Source organism: Gorilla gorilla, chromosome 9 (genome assembly GCF_029281585.2).
Source record: "Gorilla gorilla gorilla isolate KB3781 chromosome 9, NHGRI_mGorGor1-v2.1_pri, whole genome shotgun sequence".
Lineage (NCBI taxonomy): Eukaryota > Metazoa > Chordata > Mammalia > Primates > Hominidae > Gorilla > Gorilla gorilla.
In genome coordinates, this window is record NC_073233.2 from 24,942,346 (window position 1) to 24,960,409 (window position 18,064).

At 40.6% G+C, this 18,064-nt stretch overlaps 1 protein-coding gene across 8 annotated transcripts in view; it reads right to left on the bottom strand.

Annotated features, from left to right (window-relative positions):
- UEVLD (UEV and lactate/malate dehyrogenase domains) overlaps positions 1-18,064 on the bottom strand; it is a 58,886-nt gene that overhangs the window by 21,946 nt on the left and 18,876 nt on the right. For 6 of the 8 annotated variants that reach the window (XR_010135446.1, XM_004050795.5, XM_004050794.5 and 3 more), the window contains 3 exons: positions 14,520-14,655; positions 13,062-13,180; positions 6,639-6,741 (listed from right to left, as the gene is read on the bottom strand). Coding sequence is in view for 6 of the 8 variants with exons in the window: in XM_004050795.5 (XP_004050843.3) it covers positions 6,639-6,741; positions 13,062-13,180; positions 14,520-14,655 (358 nt within the window). In the remaining 2 variants the exon portion in view is untranslated. Of the gene's footprint in view, positions 1-6,638; positions 6,742-9,876; positions 10,063-11,068; positions 11,204-13,061; positions 13,181-14,519; positions 14,656-18,064 lie in introns of those variants that run through there. The other 2 variants (XR_008669783.2, XM_055355999.2) reach the window with 2 other exon arrangements.

Here is an 18,064-nt window from a genome sequence, read left to right on the forward strand (position 1 = left end):
AAGGAGAGCTTCAGAATGAGACTGCCTGGTTCAAATATGAGTTGTCCCACTTAGACATTAGCATAATGCTAAGTTTCCTCCCATGCCAAGAACTCAGTCAGCATCTGTGTTACCACGACACAAGCCTCTCACCTCTTTCCCATTTCTATAGGTAGCCCAGAAAAAACTATATCCTTCCTGCTAAGCCAAGGTCTACAACCTAAACCAAAGGCTGGTCACAGTTATACTAAGGGATGATCAAATCAAGTATGTCAAAAGACCCAGTAAATAATATTTCATGCTTTAATATACTACTGTTCTCGGATTATGAGGCCAATGTTATGATGAATGAAATATGAACTCATTTTAAAACACTGCTGATTATTTAAAATACTGAAAGACCAGGTAACTCTGTATCAAATAATGATGTGTAAATACCATGGAGACCTACTGAAATATTCTAGCTACTCTATCAGTCTGAATATACTGAAGACACTACACATATTTTCATTTATCTGGTATATCATTAAGCCATTCTTACGGTACTAAAAATTATTGAATATACTCTTTTCAAATTATTTAATATGACCCAAAATTTTAGAAATGTGTGTTCTCTCATACTAATGATAATGACCCTTAATCTAGAAAACTGTGCTAAGATGATAGCTATTAAAAATCTTCCCGAAGGCTGGGTGCGGTGGCTCACGCCTATAATCCAAGCATTTTGGGAGGCCAAGGCAGGTGGATCACTTGAGGCCACGAGTTTTGAGACCAGCCTGAGACAACATGGTGAAACCCCGTCTCTACTAAAAATACAAAAATTAGCCAGGTGTGATGGTGTGCACCTGTAATCCCAGCTACTCAGGAGGCCGAGGCAGGAGAATCACTTGAACCCAGGAGGTGGAGGTGGCAGTGAGCCGAGATGGCACCACTGCACTCTAGCCTGAGCAACCGAGCAAGACTGTCTCAAAAAATAAAAATTAAAATTAAAATTAAAATTAAAAAAGTAGGCCGGGCACGGTGGCTCATGCCTGTAATCACAGCACTTTGGGAGGCTGAGGTGGGCGGATCACCTGAGGTTGGGAGTTCAAGACCAGCCTGACCAACATGGTGAAACCCTGTCTCTACTAAAAATACAAAATTAGCCAGGTGTGGTGGCACACACCTGTAATCCCAGCTATTCGGGAGGCTGGGGCAAGAGAATCACTTGAACCCAGGAGGTGAAGTTTGCAGAGAGCCAAGATTGCACCACCGCACTCCAGCCTGAACGAGTGAGACTTGGTCTCAAAAAGAAAAAAAATTAGGCTGGGCGCGGTGGCTCACACCTGTAATTCCAGCACTTTGGGAGGCCAAGGCGGGTGGATCACAAGGTCAGCAGATCGAGACCATCCTGGCTAACATGGTGAAACCCCGTCTCTACTAAAAATACAAAAAGTTAGCCAGGCATGGTGGCATGCGCCTATAGTCCCAGCTACTCGGGAGGCTGAGGCAGGAGAATCACTTGAACCCAGGAGACAGAGGTTGCAGTGAGTCGAGATAGCACCATTGCACTCCAGCCTGGGTGACAGAGTGAGGTTCCGTCTCAAAAAAAAAAAAAATTAGCCGGGCATGGTGGCGTGCTCCCGTAATCCCAGTTACTTGGGAAGCTGAGGCAGGAGAATAGCCTGAACCCAGGAAGCGGAGGTTGCAGTGGGCCACGATTGTGCCACTGCACTCCAGCCTGTGCATCAGAGCAACACTCTGTCTCAAAAAAAAAAAAAAAAAAGAAAAAAGGAAATACAGTCACTCATATGATGGAATATTATGTAGAACGTTTTCAAAGAAATAGAGTTACTTAGAGCTATATGTACTGTTAATAAACATCTTCAAAAGTGTAGAATTAATTCCTTAATAAGTTAAAGATCAAATTACCTTATAATCCAGCAATTTCACTTTTGGATATATATCCAAAAGAACCAAAAAGGGGTATTAAAAAAACTGGTACATGAATGTTCATAGTAGCACTAGTTACAATAGCGAAAAAGTGCAACCCGATGTCCATTAAACTGATAAATGGATAAATAAAATGTGCTATATCCATACCAAGAAACATTAGCCACAAAAATGAATGATGCACTGACATGTGCCACAATATGGATGTACCTTGAAAACATTATGCGAAGTGACACAAAAGTCACATACTATATGATTCCATTTATATAAAATAGCTAGTAGAGGAAAATCCACAGAACAGACAGATTAGTAGTTGCCAGAACCTGGGAGAAGGGAAAATGGAGAGTAATTGCTCAATGTGTACAGAGTTTCCTTTTGGGGTGGTGAAAATGCTGGAAATTAGTGGTGATAGTTGCACAACATTGTGAATGAGTACCTAAAGTCACCAATGGTAAATTTTATGTTATGTGTATTTGAGCACAATAAAAAGATAAAAGGATTTAAATATATATACTATTATATGCAAAAAACAAGTGTAAAATCAATTCCCTCGGTCTGATTCCTGTAGCAACTACTCTTAATAGTTTCTTTCTTTTTTTTTTTTTTTGAGACGGAGTTTCGCTCATGTTGCCCCCAGGATGGAGTGCAGTGGCACGATCTTGGCTCACTGCAACCTCTTCCTCCAAGGTTCAAGCAATTCTCCCACCTCAGCCTCCTGAGTAGCTGGAATTATAGGCATGCACCACCACATCTGGCTAATTTTTGTATTTTTAGTACAGATGGGGTTTCTCCATGTTGGTCAGGCTGGTCTCAAACTCCCGACCTCAGGTGATCCTCCCGCCTCGGCCTCCCAAAGTGCTGGGATTACAGGCGTGAGCCACTGTGCCTGGCCATTTTTTTTTTTTTTTTTTTTTGAGACAGAGTTTTTACTCTTGTTGCCCAGGCTGGAGTACAATGGCACAATCTCAGCTCACTGCAACCTCCGCCTACCAGGTTCAAGTGATCTTCCTGCCTCAGTCTCCTGAGTAGCTGGGATTACAAGTACCCGCCAGCATGCCTGGCTAATTTTTTGTAGTTTTAGTAGAGACGGGTTTCCACCATGTTGGCCAGGCTGGTCCTGAACTCCTGACCTCAGGTGATCCACCCGCCTCGGCCTCTCAAAGTGCTAGGATTACAGGCATGGGACACCGTGCCCAACTTCTTAACAGTTTCTTAGTATTTCTCCAGATTGTCGGTATATACACAAGCATAACTGTGTATGTATGTATCTGTATGTAAATTTTCATTCTCATATGTATATATGTATATCCCTCCCCAAAATGTTATAGTAGCTATTAAAAAAGACATCAAATGATCAGTCAGCTGCAATCATCTATGTGTGTTACAATGGGGCATTACTAAAATTTCCAAATGAGCTTTAATTCCCTGAATTATTAATGTACTTCTCCATATCTCAGAATATATTCATGAGAAGTCAGTTAACATTACATTTAAAATTACTTCATCTAAGGATGGGTGCAGTGGCTCATGCCTGTAATCCCAGCATTTTGGGAGGCCAAGGAGAGAGAACGGCTTGAACCCAGGAGTTCAAGACCAACCTTGGCAACATAGTGGGACCCTGTCTCTACAAAAAATGAAAAAATTAGGGCCAGGCGCGGTGGCTCACGCCTGTAATCCCAGCACTTTGGGAGGCTGAGGAGGGTGGATCACGAGGTCAGGAGATCAAGACCATCCTGGCTAACATGGTGAAACCCCATCTCTACTAAAAATACAAAAAATTAGCTGGGCATGGTGGTGGGCACCTGTAGTCCCAGCTACTCGGGAGGCTGAGGCAGGAGAATGGTGTGAACCCGGGAGGTGGAGCTTGCAGTGAGCCGAGATCGTGCCACTGCATTCCAGCCTGGGTGAAAGTGCGAGACTGTCTAAAAAAAAAAAAAAAAAAAAATTAGTCTGATGTGGTGGCGCATGCCTGTGGTCCCAGCTACTTGGGAGGCTGAGATAGGAGAATCACTTGAGCCTGGTAGATCAAGGCTTCGGTGAGCCATGATTCTGCCACTACCCTCCATCCTGGGCAACAGAGTGAGACACTGTCTAAAAAAAATAAACAAACAAATAAATAAAATTACTTCATCTAATAGTAATTAAATAAATGCTATCAGAAATATACAACCAAGCTGGGTATGGTGACATGCACCTGTAGTCCCAGATACTTATGAGGCTGAGGCAGGAGGACTGCTTGAGGCTAGGAGTTTAAGACCACCCAGGGCAACATAGCAAGACCCTGTCTCTGCAAAAATGAAAATAAATTAGCCAGGCATGGTGGCACATGCCTGTAGTCCAAGCTACTTAGGAGGCTGAGGTGGGAGGATCGCTTGAATCCAGGAGTTTGAGGTTACAATAAGCTATGATGGCACCACTGCACTCCAGCTTGGACCACAGAGCAAGACCTTGTCTCTAAAAAAAAAAAAATGTACAACCACAATTAATAAGGGGAACATGAATGAAAGTTACCCCAAGATGATATACACTCATTCAACGTTCAACAGATAATTACTGACTCCCTACTTGGTGGCACACACCATGCACTACACATCTATTCCAAGGATTCTAGTCTTTCAATTATCTGAAGCAATAGCTATTGATGGTTAATGAGACACACAGGAAGAAACAATTTCTTCAGTCCTACGTGGCCTCACAACCTCTAGAGTCCATATAATGAAGAGTCTCCTAAAGTGATTTAGAAGAGTTAAGAGGTCCTTTAAGAACTTCAGTACCTGAAAATCACAGGCACAAGAGAATATCCAGTTCCCCAAAGAACTTCTACATGAGACCTACAAAAAAGATCCTTAAAGCAACTATGGTACTCTTTCCAGAGAAGGAAAATGAACTCATTGTATCCTACAGGCAGCCGAAGGCTTACTAAAACTTTTACACCTAACTTTTACAACTGATAGGTATAATTTCAACTTTTCTGACTACGATTCCTTAGTTTATTGAGGCTTGTAGTACTGTATGTCTTTATATATTATTTGGAAAATATTGTCAAGGAATAAAGGGGACCTAAGGAAAGGCAAAGGAAAGCCAAACAACTATAGCATGTTATAATCTGACCTTACCCATAACTTGGTAGAAAGGCTTTAGGAAATGTTTATTCTAGTTCAGTGGCCTTTCTTCTTTTTTTTGGATCATGCGTCCTTGGTAAAATACTTTCAACTCCACATCCCCAAATATGGTATTTACCTACATAAATATGTCTATACTAATATGTTACGTACATTATAAAATACATGCAAATTTTTTAATTAAAAAATGAGATAGGGCAGGGTGCGGTGGCTCATGACTGTAATCCTAGTACTTTGGGAGGCTGAGGCGGGCAGATCACTTGAGTCCAGGAGTTCAAGACCAGCCTGGGCAATAAGGCAAATCCTGTCTCTACTAAAAATACAAAAATTAGCCAGGTGTGGTGGTGCATGCCTATAGTCCCAGCTACTTGGGAGGCAGAGGTGAAAGGATAGCTTGAGCTGGGGAAGTGGAGGTTCCAGTGAGCTGAATCATGCCACTGCACTCACGCCTGGGTGACAGAGTGAAACCCCGACTCAAAAAAAAAGAGACAGATAGAAAATTTAACATTTCAAACGGTTTTTTTTGTTTTTGTTTTTGTTTTTTTGAGACGGAGTCTCACTCTGTCGCCCAGGCTGGAGAGCAGTGGCGCATCTCGGCTCACTGCAAACTCCACATCCCGGGTTCACGCCACTCTCCTGCCTCAGCCTCCCGAGTAGCTGGGACTACAGGCGCCCGCCACCGTGCCCAGCTAATTTTTCTGTATTTTTAGTAGAGATGGGGTTTCACCATGTTTGCCAGGATGGTCTCGATTTCCCGACCTCGTGATCCGCCCTCCTCGGCCTCCCAAAGTGCTGGGATTACAGGTGTAAGCCACCGTGCCCGGCCCACTCAAATGTTATTGACATAGAAAATCTTTTTATTATTAAAATTTATTTTAACAATATATTTTTAGTGCAATGAACGTAAACTGAATTTTTTTTCTTTTTTTCTTTTTTTTTTTTTTTTCAGAGACAGGGTCTCGATATGTTGCTCAGGCTGGAGTGTGGTGGCTATTCACAGTCACAATCCTAGTGCATTGCAGCCTTGAACACCTGGGCTCAAGTAATCCTTCTGCCTCAGCCTCCCACGTAGCTGGGACTACAGTCATGAGCCACCACACCCAGCTAAATTTTTTTTCTTATTCTTGGTTTAGCACTTTGCTATATACCAAAAGGCAGGTATTATTTCTACTTTATAGATGAAAAAACTGAAGTTTGAGAGATTATATAATCTGACAAATGTCAGCACTATTATGGCAGAGCAGGGATGGAAACTTCTATCTGTAGAACTCTAAAGCCAATGCTCTTAACCAATATATTCTAAGAAAAGAGGCAATCAGAGATAAATTTATTTTGAGGTATAAGTCAAAAACAAAGAATAACTCCTTCTGAGCAATCTGAATAAATCTGAATTATTTGCTCATTTGATTCCTATTAATATAGTCAGTTAAAATCCCTGAATGACTCCTTGAGTAAGTCATTTAACTTATTTCAATCTTAGTTTCCCAATATGTAAAATGAGAGACTTGGACAAGGTGATCTTTAAGGTGCTTTCCAGCATTAACATTCTAGGAGTCAAAAATGAAGATCTAATAAGGCAAACATCTTTAAGCAGAATAAACAGACCTTTGCTGATCTCCACATTAGGAAGGCTGAAGATTTCAAGGTCCATCGTGGCTCCTTTAGTCCCTTCTGAGAGGTCTAAGAGGACAAGCCTGTCTGCAACGCCCTGTACGGTAAGAGAAAGAACATTACACTGAACATGGGCAGTGACTCAATTTAAATTCATTCAACAATGAGGACTAAAGGACAATAAACAGGCCTCATACACTGTCTTTTAGTATTAAGAAGAGTAAGTAACACAATAGCAATAAAAGTGACATGCAAGCAAGAAATTATTAACTTTGGCCGGGCTTGGTGGCCTGTAATCCCAGCACTTTGGGAGGCCAAGGCGGGCGGATCACCTGAGGTCAGGAGTTCGAGACCAGCCTGGCCAACATGGCGAAACCCCGCCTCTACTAAAAATACAAAAACCAGCCAGGCATGGTGGCACATGCTTATAATCCTAGCTACTCAGGAGGCTGAGGCAGGAGAATCACTTGAACCCAGGAGGCAGAGTTGCCGTGAGCCAAGATTGTGTCACTGCACTCTAGCCTGGGCGATAGAGCGAGACTCTATCTCAAAAAAAAAAAAAAAGAAATTATGAACTTCAATAAGTAATCCTTTAGGCTTGACTACTAAAAGCTTTAACAGGGCTTAACTCACAAGTCACAGATTGCAGGTTTCTTTCGAGAACAGCATTTCACTCTTGTCGCCCAGGCTGGAGTGCAATGGTACAATCTCGGCTCACTGCAACCTCTGCCTCCTGGGTTCAAGTGATTTTCCTGCCTCAGCCTCCCAAATAGCTGGGATTACAAGCATGCACCACCATGCCCACCTAATTTTGTATTTTTAGTAGAGACAGGGTATCACCATGTTGGCCAGGCTCATCACGAACTCCTGACCTCAGGTGATGTGCTTGCCTTGGTCTCCCAAAGTGCTGGAATTACAGGTGTGAGCCACCGTGCCCACGTCTGCAGGTTTCTTTTTCTTTTCTTTTCTTTTCTTTTTCTGAGAAGGAGTCTTGCTCTGTCGCCCAGGCTGGGGTGCAGTAGCACGAGCTCAGCTCACTGTAACCTCCACCTCCCAGGTTCAAGCGATTCTCCTGTCTCAGCCTCCCAAGTGGCTGGGATTACAGGCGCACACCACCACACCTGGCTATTTTTTATATTTTTGGTAGAGATGGGGTTTCACCATGTTGGCTAGGCTGGTCTCGAACTCCTGACCTCAAGTGATCTGCCTGCCTCGTCCTCTCAAAGTGCTGGGATTACAGGCATGAGCCACCATGCCTGGCCCCTGCAGGTTTCTTTTAATGGGATGAGTTAACAAAGATGACTTGGTGCACTCAATACTTCTGCTATTGCTCTTGATTTATGTTTTCATTTTGATGTTATCGTTTTCATTCTGAAAGTGCTTTTGGGTCTATTTGTGTGTCTTATTTCTAGCAGAAAAGTTAAAAAAATAATGCCAGCTTTTTCTTAAAAAAAGTATAATAGCTATAAAATCTAAAATCAAATCCTATTATCATGCAGTACTCTCCCCAGAGATCTCACGGAAAATACTCCACATGCCTGTAAATAGGGCGGCACAGTGGGCTGACTGTAAATAACAGCATGGAAACTCCTAAAAATCAGTTTACCTTTATGGAAGGTCTTTCTTCAAAGTAGTAGGAGACTTGAGGATATCTCCTATTTTAGGATTCACGGGCAAAAGTACCCAAAGATCTACCAGACTATCAGACAGAAAGTGTGATGGTAAAGAAAACAACCCTGGCTGGGCACGGTGGTTCACACCTATAATCCCAGCAGTTTGGAAGGACAGGATGGGCATAGGCTGGAGTCCAGGAGTTTCAGACCAGCCTGGGCAACATGGCAAAACCCCGTCTCTACACACAGACACACACACAGACACACACACACAGACACACACACACACACACACACACAGAAAGAAAATAACCCTGCTACACTATGTATTAGCTATGTAACACCGGGACAGTCACTGAATTCGGCCTTACTTTATGAGGTTGTAAGGATTAATTATGTGACACAGGGCTTGCATATAGTAATCCCCTCTAAAACATTAATTTTATTGCTAACCATACCCATAAGGAAAATGCAAAGAAAACTATGAGTTACCATTTTCATTTATAAGGCACAAAAAATCCAAAAGTTTAGCAGTAGTTGTAGGAAAATAAGTATTCTTACATATTATGGGTATGGGAATAAACGTATAATTAATAAAAGATAATTTGACAATTTTCTATCAAAAATTTAAAACATTAACTCCTTGAATCCATCAATTCATTCATAGAAATCATCCTACAAATTTATCAGTACATGTGTAAAAGAATACAATATTAAGGATATTCATAAGACTAGGAACAACAAAACGTTCATCAGTAACAACGAGATAATATAGTAGTTTATAGCAGAGATTGAAAAAGTTTTAAAATGTCACCATGTAATCAATCAGTGAAGCATATATTATCACCAGGGATTTTATTAAAATGCAGATTTTGGCCGCGCATGGTGGCTCAGCCCTGTAATCTGAGCACTTTGGGAAGCCAAGGCAGGTTGGTTGCCTGAGTTCAGGAGTTTGAGAGCCCCATAGCCAACATGGTGAAACCCTGTCTCTACCAAAAATACAAAAATTAGCCGGGCCTGGTGGCGCATGCTTGTAGTCCCAGCTACTCGGGAGGCTGAGGCAGGAGAATCTCTTGAAGCCGGGAGGTGGAAGTTGCAGTGAGTGGAGATTGCACCATTGCACTCCAGCCTGGGACAGAGCGGGACTCCATCTCAAAAAAAAAAAAAAATGCAGATTTTGTTTCAGTAGGTCTGGGAAGGGTCCTGGATTATGCATTGCTAGCAAGAACTCAGGTGGTACCAATGCTGCTAGTTTGAAAGCCACACTTTGTGTAGTAAGGATCTAGAATACAGGCTCTGATAAACAGATTACCTGGTCTTTAAATTCTCGCTTCATCATTTATTAACAGTGTAATTTGGGGCAACTTGGGTAACCGCCCTATGCCTTTGTTTCTTCATTTGTAAAATGTCAGTAATAACAGTACCTAAACAAAGGGTTGTTGTAAAAATGAGTCAAGTGGGCCAGGCACGGTGGCTCATGCCTGTAATCCCAGCACTTTGGGAGGCTGAGGCTGGTGCATCACCTGAGGTCAGGAGTGAGTTCCAGACCAGCCTACCAACACAGTGAAATCCCATGTCAACTAAAAGTACAAAAATTAACCGGGCATGGTGGCATGTACCTGTAATCCCAGCTACTTGGGAGGCTGAGGTGGGAGAATCGCTTGAACCCGGGAGGCAGAGGTTGTGGTGAGTCAAGGTCACACCACTGGCCAGGCACGGTGGCTCACGCCTGTAATCCCAGCACTTTGGGAGGCCGAGGCGGGCAGATTGCCTACTCCAGCCTGGGTGACTGAGTGAGACTCCATCTCAAGAAAAAAAAAAGAGTCAAGTGTTTAGACAAGTGCCTGGTACCTAATAAGCATTCTGTAAAGGTTAGTTACTGCTGCTACCACCACTTTTGTTGCCACTATTATGAGTGCTATCACTGTTGCAGTCATAATAGTGGCCTATGAATACTGTACTTTGTATCAAAATATTAATGTCTAAAAAGAAAAACAGAATTTTTTTTGAGACAGGGTCTCACTGTGTCGCCCAGGCTAGAGTGCAACTGCACAATCGCAGCTCACTGCAGCCTCAACCTCCCAGGCTCAAGCAATCCTCAGCCACCCAAGTTGCTGGGACTACCAGTGTGCACCAACTACACCTAGCCAATTTTTAATTTTTGTAGGGTGGATGCAGTGGCTGACACCTGTAATCCCAGCACTTTGGGAGGCTGAGGCAGGCAGATCACCTGAGGTCAAGAGCTCGAGACCAGCCTGGCCAACATAGCGAAACCCCCTCTCTACTAAAAATACAAAAATTAGCTGGGTGTAGTGGCACATGCCTGTAATCCCAGCTACTCAGGAGGCTGAGGTAGGAGAATCACTTGAACCCAGGAGATGGAGGTTGCAGTGAGCTGAGATCATGCTACTGCACTGCAGCCTGGGAGACACAGCGAGACTCCATCTCCAAAGAAAAAAAAAAATTTTTTTTTTTGTAGAAATGGGGATCTCGCTGTGTTGCCCAGGCTGGTCTCAAACTCCTGGGCTCAACTGATTCTCCTGCCTTGGCCTCCCAAAGTGCTGGGAGTACAGGTGTAAGCCACTGGGCCCAGCTGAAAAACAGCAAATTTTCCACCCAGACAATTCACAGACAAATAATGACAGTGAGATTCTTCTAACAGTTTGAAAACATGGCCAGGAGCAGTGACTCATGCCTGTAATCCCAGCACTTTGGGAGGCCAAGGCAGGAAGATAGTCTGAACCAGGAGTTCAAGACCAATCTAGGCAACATAGGGAGACCTATCTCTACAAAAAAAATTAAAAATTACCTAGGTGTAGTGGCACACCCCTGTGGTCCCAGCTACTCAGGAGGCTGAGGTGGGAAGATCTCTTAAGCCCAGGAGATAGAGACTGCAGTAAGCCATGATCATACCAGTGCATGCCAACTTGGGCTACAGAGAGAAACCTGGTCTCAAAAACAAAAATGAAAAACCATGACTTTCAGACTTTCAGATGCCTTCTTGTGCTTACCAAAAAAAAAAAAAAAAAAAGACAAATAATTACAAATAAATAAAACTTAGTACTGTTAGGGATGTCAAAAATCAGGTTGATGTGCATGTTATTAGCAGCACAAATTAGTTCTGCCTTTCCGAAGAGCAATCTGGCACTATGTCATAAGTGCTATAAAAACCATTCATGCCCTCTGACTCACTAGGTACTATTTTTTAAAATTATGTACAACCAGGCCGGGTGCAGTGGGGCATGCTTGTACTCCCAGCACTTTGGGAGGCTGAGGCAGGAAGATTGCTTGAGCCCAGGAATTCAAGACCAGCCTGGGCAACATGGTGAAACCCTGTCTCTACAAAAAAATACAAGAATTAGTGGGGATGGTGGCTGGCGCCTGTAGGCCCAGCTACTTGGGAGGCTAAGGTGGGAGGATGGCTTGAGCTGGGGAGGTGGAGGGTGCAGTAAGCTGAGATTGCACCACTGCATTCCAGCCTGTGCAACAGAACATGACCCTGTCTAAATAAAATAAAATAATGTATGACCAAATAAAAATTCAGATGAGAAAATAAGCAACTTGAAATGTTTATAGAAGCATTTATTTAGTGACAAAAGACTGAATACAACTCAAATTCTAATTAAGAGGTAATAGCAGGCCAGGTACGGTGGCTCACACTTGTAATCCCAGCACTTTGGGAGGCCAGGGCAGGTGGATCACTTGAGGTCAGAAGTTCGAGACCAGCCTGGCCAACATGGCAAAACCCTGTCTCTGCTAAAAATACAAAAATTAGCTGGGCGTCATGGCGCATGCCTGCAGTCCCAGCTACTCTGGAGGCTGAGGCAGGAGAATCGCTTGAACCCAGGAGACGGAGGCTGTAGTGAGCCAAGATTGTACCACTACACTCCAGCCTGGGTAACAGAGCGAGACTCCACCTAAAAAAAAAAAAAGAGGTAATAGTGTATTCAAATGGAGGGTGAAAGAAATAAAACTATAGCATGCCAAAAGTTGGCATATTTAACTCTGAGCAGCCAGTTTTTAAGATATTCTAGCTCCATGGATATAATTTAATTATTTGCTGCAGTAGAACCCACCTCCAAGACATATGTGAGTCTTAAATGGAAAGGGAAGAATTTAGATGGCAAAACAATCAAATATATATAGAAAAGAAAAACTAATGCCAGCCACCAAATAAATATATAGAGGGACAGCTATTCTATTCAGGGCTACATCTCTCAAATGACAAAAGACATGCTGTTATCATGATTACTAGGCTCTGGAGGGAGGCAGGCAGGTCTTTTGAACCTCTCTGGAAGGGCATTTAAGCCTTCCTGCAAACAACTTATGCAGACACTAGTAAAAAGGACTGATGAAAAAAACAAACCCTAAACTAGTATAAAATATCAACTCAGAAACTGTGATCCTAAAAGAAAGTAATTATGTAAGAAAAGGCCATCTTTAAAAAAAAAAAGCCAATTTTAGAAAGAGCTAAAATTATTATATTAAATAAGAGTTTAATTAAAGTGGCATGATTCACAAAATACAAAAGAATTTGTGACTAAGTCATATGAATGTCAAATTGAGCTTTCCCTTGGATGAGGATAAGCCCATTGTTCAAATCCCCTTTTTTAAGCCTACTAATTAAAAGGCAACATCACTGATGAAAGCTTTCAACTTTTTTGTCAACTTACTAAATATATTTTAAGCCAAAATAAGGTTTTCCCACATGACAAAATGAAGGCATTTTTTGGTGTGTAAAACACAACCTGCCTAGAAGTGTGGCACTATGACAGATGTATTTATAACCACTATGTTTACATACCTTTGCTGAAATTGCTAATGTGCAGGCAATACCCAGTTCTCCACCTCCAACCACAGTAATTTTATTGACTGTTTTATTCTCATGATTTGCCCAGCTCTTTGAATTTGTATCTGAAACACCTAGAAAGAAAGGTGGATTATCCTGAGAATTCAAAAATATCAAGAATTTTTTTAGGATCTTTTAAAAAAATATATAGCAGGCTTCATAGCTTAGAGAGAAAATATGGCGCTAGTCCATAATGGGCAAAAAATACTACTGAACAAACGAATGCAAGGAAGACAGATGTTTCCTATTAAATAGTCGACTAAATAGAAATTATCCTTCTAAAGAGAATCTTTCTAAACGTTTTTAAAATATTGTATAAGACTCTAAAAAAGTAGGATTTCCATAATTCTGAAAAATATTCCAACTCATTGCTCTGGTCTACAATAAAAAAATATGTCTAACACCTTACCAAAATGTTTCAAACATAGGTATTTGCCTTTATTCTTAATGAGAATCATAGATATTCTGGTCCAATATATTGAATAAGCCAACAAGCTACATATACATATCATGAAAAAAAGTTTGGGATCATTAATATACATCAAGTGGTTTTGAACAAGAATTGTTTTATCTGTTTAAGACCAATTCTTTACACTTTAAGAAACCTGGCCAGGACTGGTGGCTCATGCCTGTAATCCCTGAACTTTGGGAAGCCAAGGCGGGAGGATCACCTGAGGTCAGGAGTTCAAAACCAGCCTGGCCAACATGGCAAAACCTCATTCTTATCAAAAATACAAAAATTGGCCGGGCATGCCTGTAGTCCCAGCAACACGGGAGGCTGAAGCAGGGGAATCGCTTGAACCCAGGAGGCAGAGGTTGCAGTGAGCCCATATGGTACCACTGCACTCCAGCCTGGGTGACACAGCGAGACTCCATCTCAAAAAAATAAAAAAATAAATAATATTTATTGGAATTACATGGTAATACCCTGTGATAAAGGCAAAGGAATTACTTTTTTTTTTCTTTCTTTTTTTTTTTTTTTGAGATGGAGTCTTGCTCTGTCGCCCAGGCTGGAGTGCAGTTGTTCAATCTCAGCTCACTGCAACCTCTGCCTCCTGGGTTCAAGCAATTTTCCCACCTCAGCCACCCAAGTAGCTGGGATTACAGGCACCCGCCACCACGCCCAGCTACTTTTTTTTATTTTTAGTAGAGATAGGGTTTCACCATGTTGGCCAAGCTGGTCTCCAACTCCTGACCTCAGGTGATCTGCCTGCCTCGGCCTCCCAAAGTCCTGGGATTACAGGAGTGAGCCACCGCGCCTGGCCTGAGGCACAGGAATTTCTTATTTCAAAAACAGATGTACATACGCACACAAATTTATTTATAAAAATCAAGTGGCAGAAAGTAAAGGAGTTTAGTGAGAAACTGGTAACTCATAACTCTCAAGATAATCTGCCTGACAAATATACAAACCTTCAGTGATTTTTGCAATATAGGCTAGCAAGTCTACCTGCCGTGCCTCATCAGATGATGATAGAGAATACATGGGAAGTTCCTCTTGAAACTTGGCAATCATTTCTTTAATTAATCCAACAATGACAGATTTAGGCTGTAGAATACACAAAAAACAGAAAAGTTACGCAAAAATTTTGCTGAAGAATACTACCTTTGTTGAGGCAGGAGTATTACTTGAGCCCAGGAGTTTGAGATGCAGTGAGTTATGGTTGCACCACTACACTCCAGCTTGGGCAACAGAATGAGACTTCATCTCCAAACAAAACAAACAAAAAATCTTTTTTAACCTATACATTCTTTTAGAGTTAGTCAAAAAGAAGCATTCAATCATGTTCTCATTTTTCAAAAATCATCATACACATTATATGATACTTTTAACTGTTGTGATGCTTTTCATGAAAAATTATCGAATACTTTTAACTGAAAAATAAAGGAAGAAGAAATGCTAATTCAACATTTCCCAAAAGTAGAAAAATAGCATGAATATGCTTAATAGCCGAATACCTAGGTTTAGGAACTCTCCTTTTTTTTTTTTTAACTTTTCATTTTGAAATAATTTCAGACTTACAGAAAAGTTGCAAAAATAATACATATACTCTTCACCTAGATTACTCAAATGTTAACATTTGATCACATTTGCTTGTTTAGTCTTTCTCTCTCTAGTTTTTCTGAACAAACTGAACAAGTAAACTGCAAACATGATGTCCTTTTACCCCTAAGTACTTTAATGTATATTTCCTAAAAGAAAAAGACATTCTCCTTTTAACCATTATCAAATCAGAAAATTAACACTAATAGTATCTAATCTGGTACTATATTCTTTTAATGTAATTGGTTAAGCAACCTTGATGAAATTCACTAACCTTTCTGAGCTTCAGTGTCATCAGTAATACAAAGTGAATAATAAATCCCAAATGGTTGTTATGAGCAATAAATGAGTCAATGAATGCAAACTATATGCCGTGAGTGTAAAACAGATGTTTATTATTATTCTTAGGAATATTTAGTAGTATGCTCATTTAAAAAGTGCTTAATTTCTCAGAGTCTGAGTTTCACTATTTATAAAGTAAGAAGAGGCTATTAGGGCCAAGAATTCAAATACCTTTGGGGACCAAGCAGATAACATTAAATGTGTGAAGCTGGCAAGTACAAGAAAATCTGGAGAGACGGTTATTGTGGCAAATTGGAAACAGCATGCCGATAGGCATTCAAATTTACATTAAGAACAAAACAAAACAAGGTAAAACAAAATGAACTGTGCTGTTCAAACAAATTCCATAGGCCTAACGCGGCCCTCTGAATCTCTTAGAGAAATTGCAAACCCTGGCTTAGATGACCTCTAGATTCCTTCTAGCTCCAAAGTTCTATAAAATTATGCTACATAATTATAATTCCAACTGCATGTGGAACTTAAAGGTGCTGCAGTACTTTTAAATAGGGCAATTTAAATAATGTAATGTCTTTTTAAGACTGGTTTTAAGTGGGGGCACTGTGGCTCACACTTGTAATCGCATCACTTTGGGAGGCTGAGGTGGGAGGATGCCTTGATCCCAGGAGTTCAATACCAGCCTGGACAACATAGGGAGATCCTGTCTGTACAAAAAATTTTAAAATTAGTAGTGGATGGTAGACCATGCTTGTAGTCCCAGCTACTCAGAAGGCTGAGGTGGGAAACTCACTTAAGCCCAGGAATTTGAGGGTACAGTGAGCTATGATTGTGCTACTGCACTCCAGCATGGGTGAAGACAGCATTACCCTGTCTCAAAAAAAGAGACTAGTTTTAGCTTATAATAAAGAGGCTCAGAACAGTAAAATAAAATCAGAACTGTCTAAACTAAAATTAAACACAACTTTCACTAGATTATAAGACTATCCCCGAGGATTTATTAAACAAACAAAATTATGAAAAGAGATGCCAATGAAAACCAGAGAGAAGAAACAGGATACATGAATTCCTGCAACATGGTACAGATGTCAAAATACTACTCGAGGATAGTTTTGTTTTGTTTAAAGAAGGGTGTAACAATGGATGGAGGAGAGAAACAGACAATTCAAAAAGGAAGAAATGTATGATTGATAAGTAAATGAAAATGATTTCAATTTCTCAAATAACCAAACAACTGAAAATTAAGAGTAAGATCCATTTTTGTCCTTCCAACTGACAAATTTTTATTATGCCCCATTCATCACATTTAACTGGCAATCTTATTTAAATCATCAGGTAATGCAAATAACATAAATGTTCACAAAGTAAAATGTCAACTCCTACTACTGATAATCCGAAGTATGTCCTTTGTTTTTCTATTTCTTTTTTCTTCCTTTTAAGTGTTTTCTATATAAAAATATAGAAAACCATAAAACAAAGTAAAATGCATCTACAATTATACACCTTTTTATAAGCTGTCTATAAAATAAAAAGTGATAATCCTAAGGCATTCTTTACTCCAACCTCACTGGACTCCAACATACCCCTGTCCTCCAGCCCTACTAGCTTTCTGGTACATATAAACATATTTTTTTTTTTTTTTGAGGTGGAGTCTCGCTCTGTCGCCCAGGCTGGAGTGCAGTGGCACAATCTCGGCTCACTGCAAGCTCCACCTTCTGAGTTCACACCATTCTACTGCCTCAGCCTCCCGAGTAGCTGGGACTACAGGCGCCCACCACCACACCTGGCTTATTTTTTGTATTTTTAGTAGAGACGGGGTTTCACCGCGTTAGCCAAGATGGTCTCGATCTCCTGACCTCGTGATCCACCCGCCTCGGCCTACCAAAGTGCTGGGATTACAGGTGTGAGCTGCTGCGCCTGGCCTCATATAAACATATTATAAATTATCCTTTTATACAGATTTTTAATTATTTACAAAAATGAGAGAATACTATACATCTGTCTAAACCAATGTATAGAAGATAAGCAAAGGTTTGTTTTAAGGATAATACCTTCTATTAGAGAAAAGGCACTGAAAAATAGGTACCCTCCTACACTGATTTCTACTGATTATAGAAATGTATCATTTTGTGTACCCTTTTGGAGGCCAATTTAGTAATATATAAGAAAATCTTTAAAATATTGAAAACCTTTGGTCCAATAATTCTACTCCAAGAGATTTATCATTAGGAAATTATCAAAGATATATTAGATATATACAAACATTTACATTTAAAGATGTTCATCATTAAATGTCTTACGTTAGGGCAATTTGTAAATACAATATGCAATATCCTTATGCTGTCATCAGGTAACCATTAAAAACCATGTACTTTGAAAATGGTTTAACATGGAGAAATGCTCAATATAATGGTCAATGAAAAATGCAGAATACAAAATTACATAACATGAGGACATAAAACAAATACTACAGTTATATAGATCAATGTGGATGACTTTTTAAAACTTAATATTGGTTAAAACAAAGCATGTCACAAAAGATTACATACAGTATGATTCAACTTATATGAAAGTCAAAAACAGGCAAAACTACAAATAAATATAACATAAAAATCTG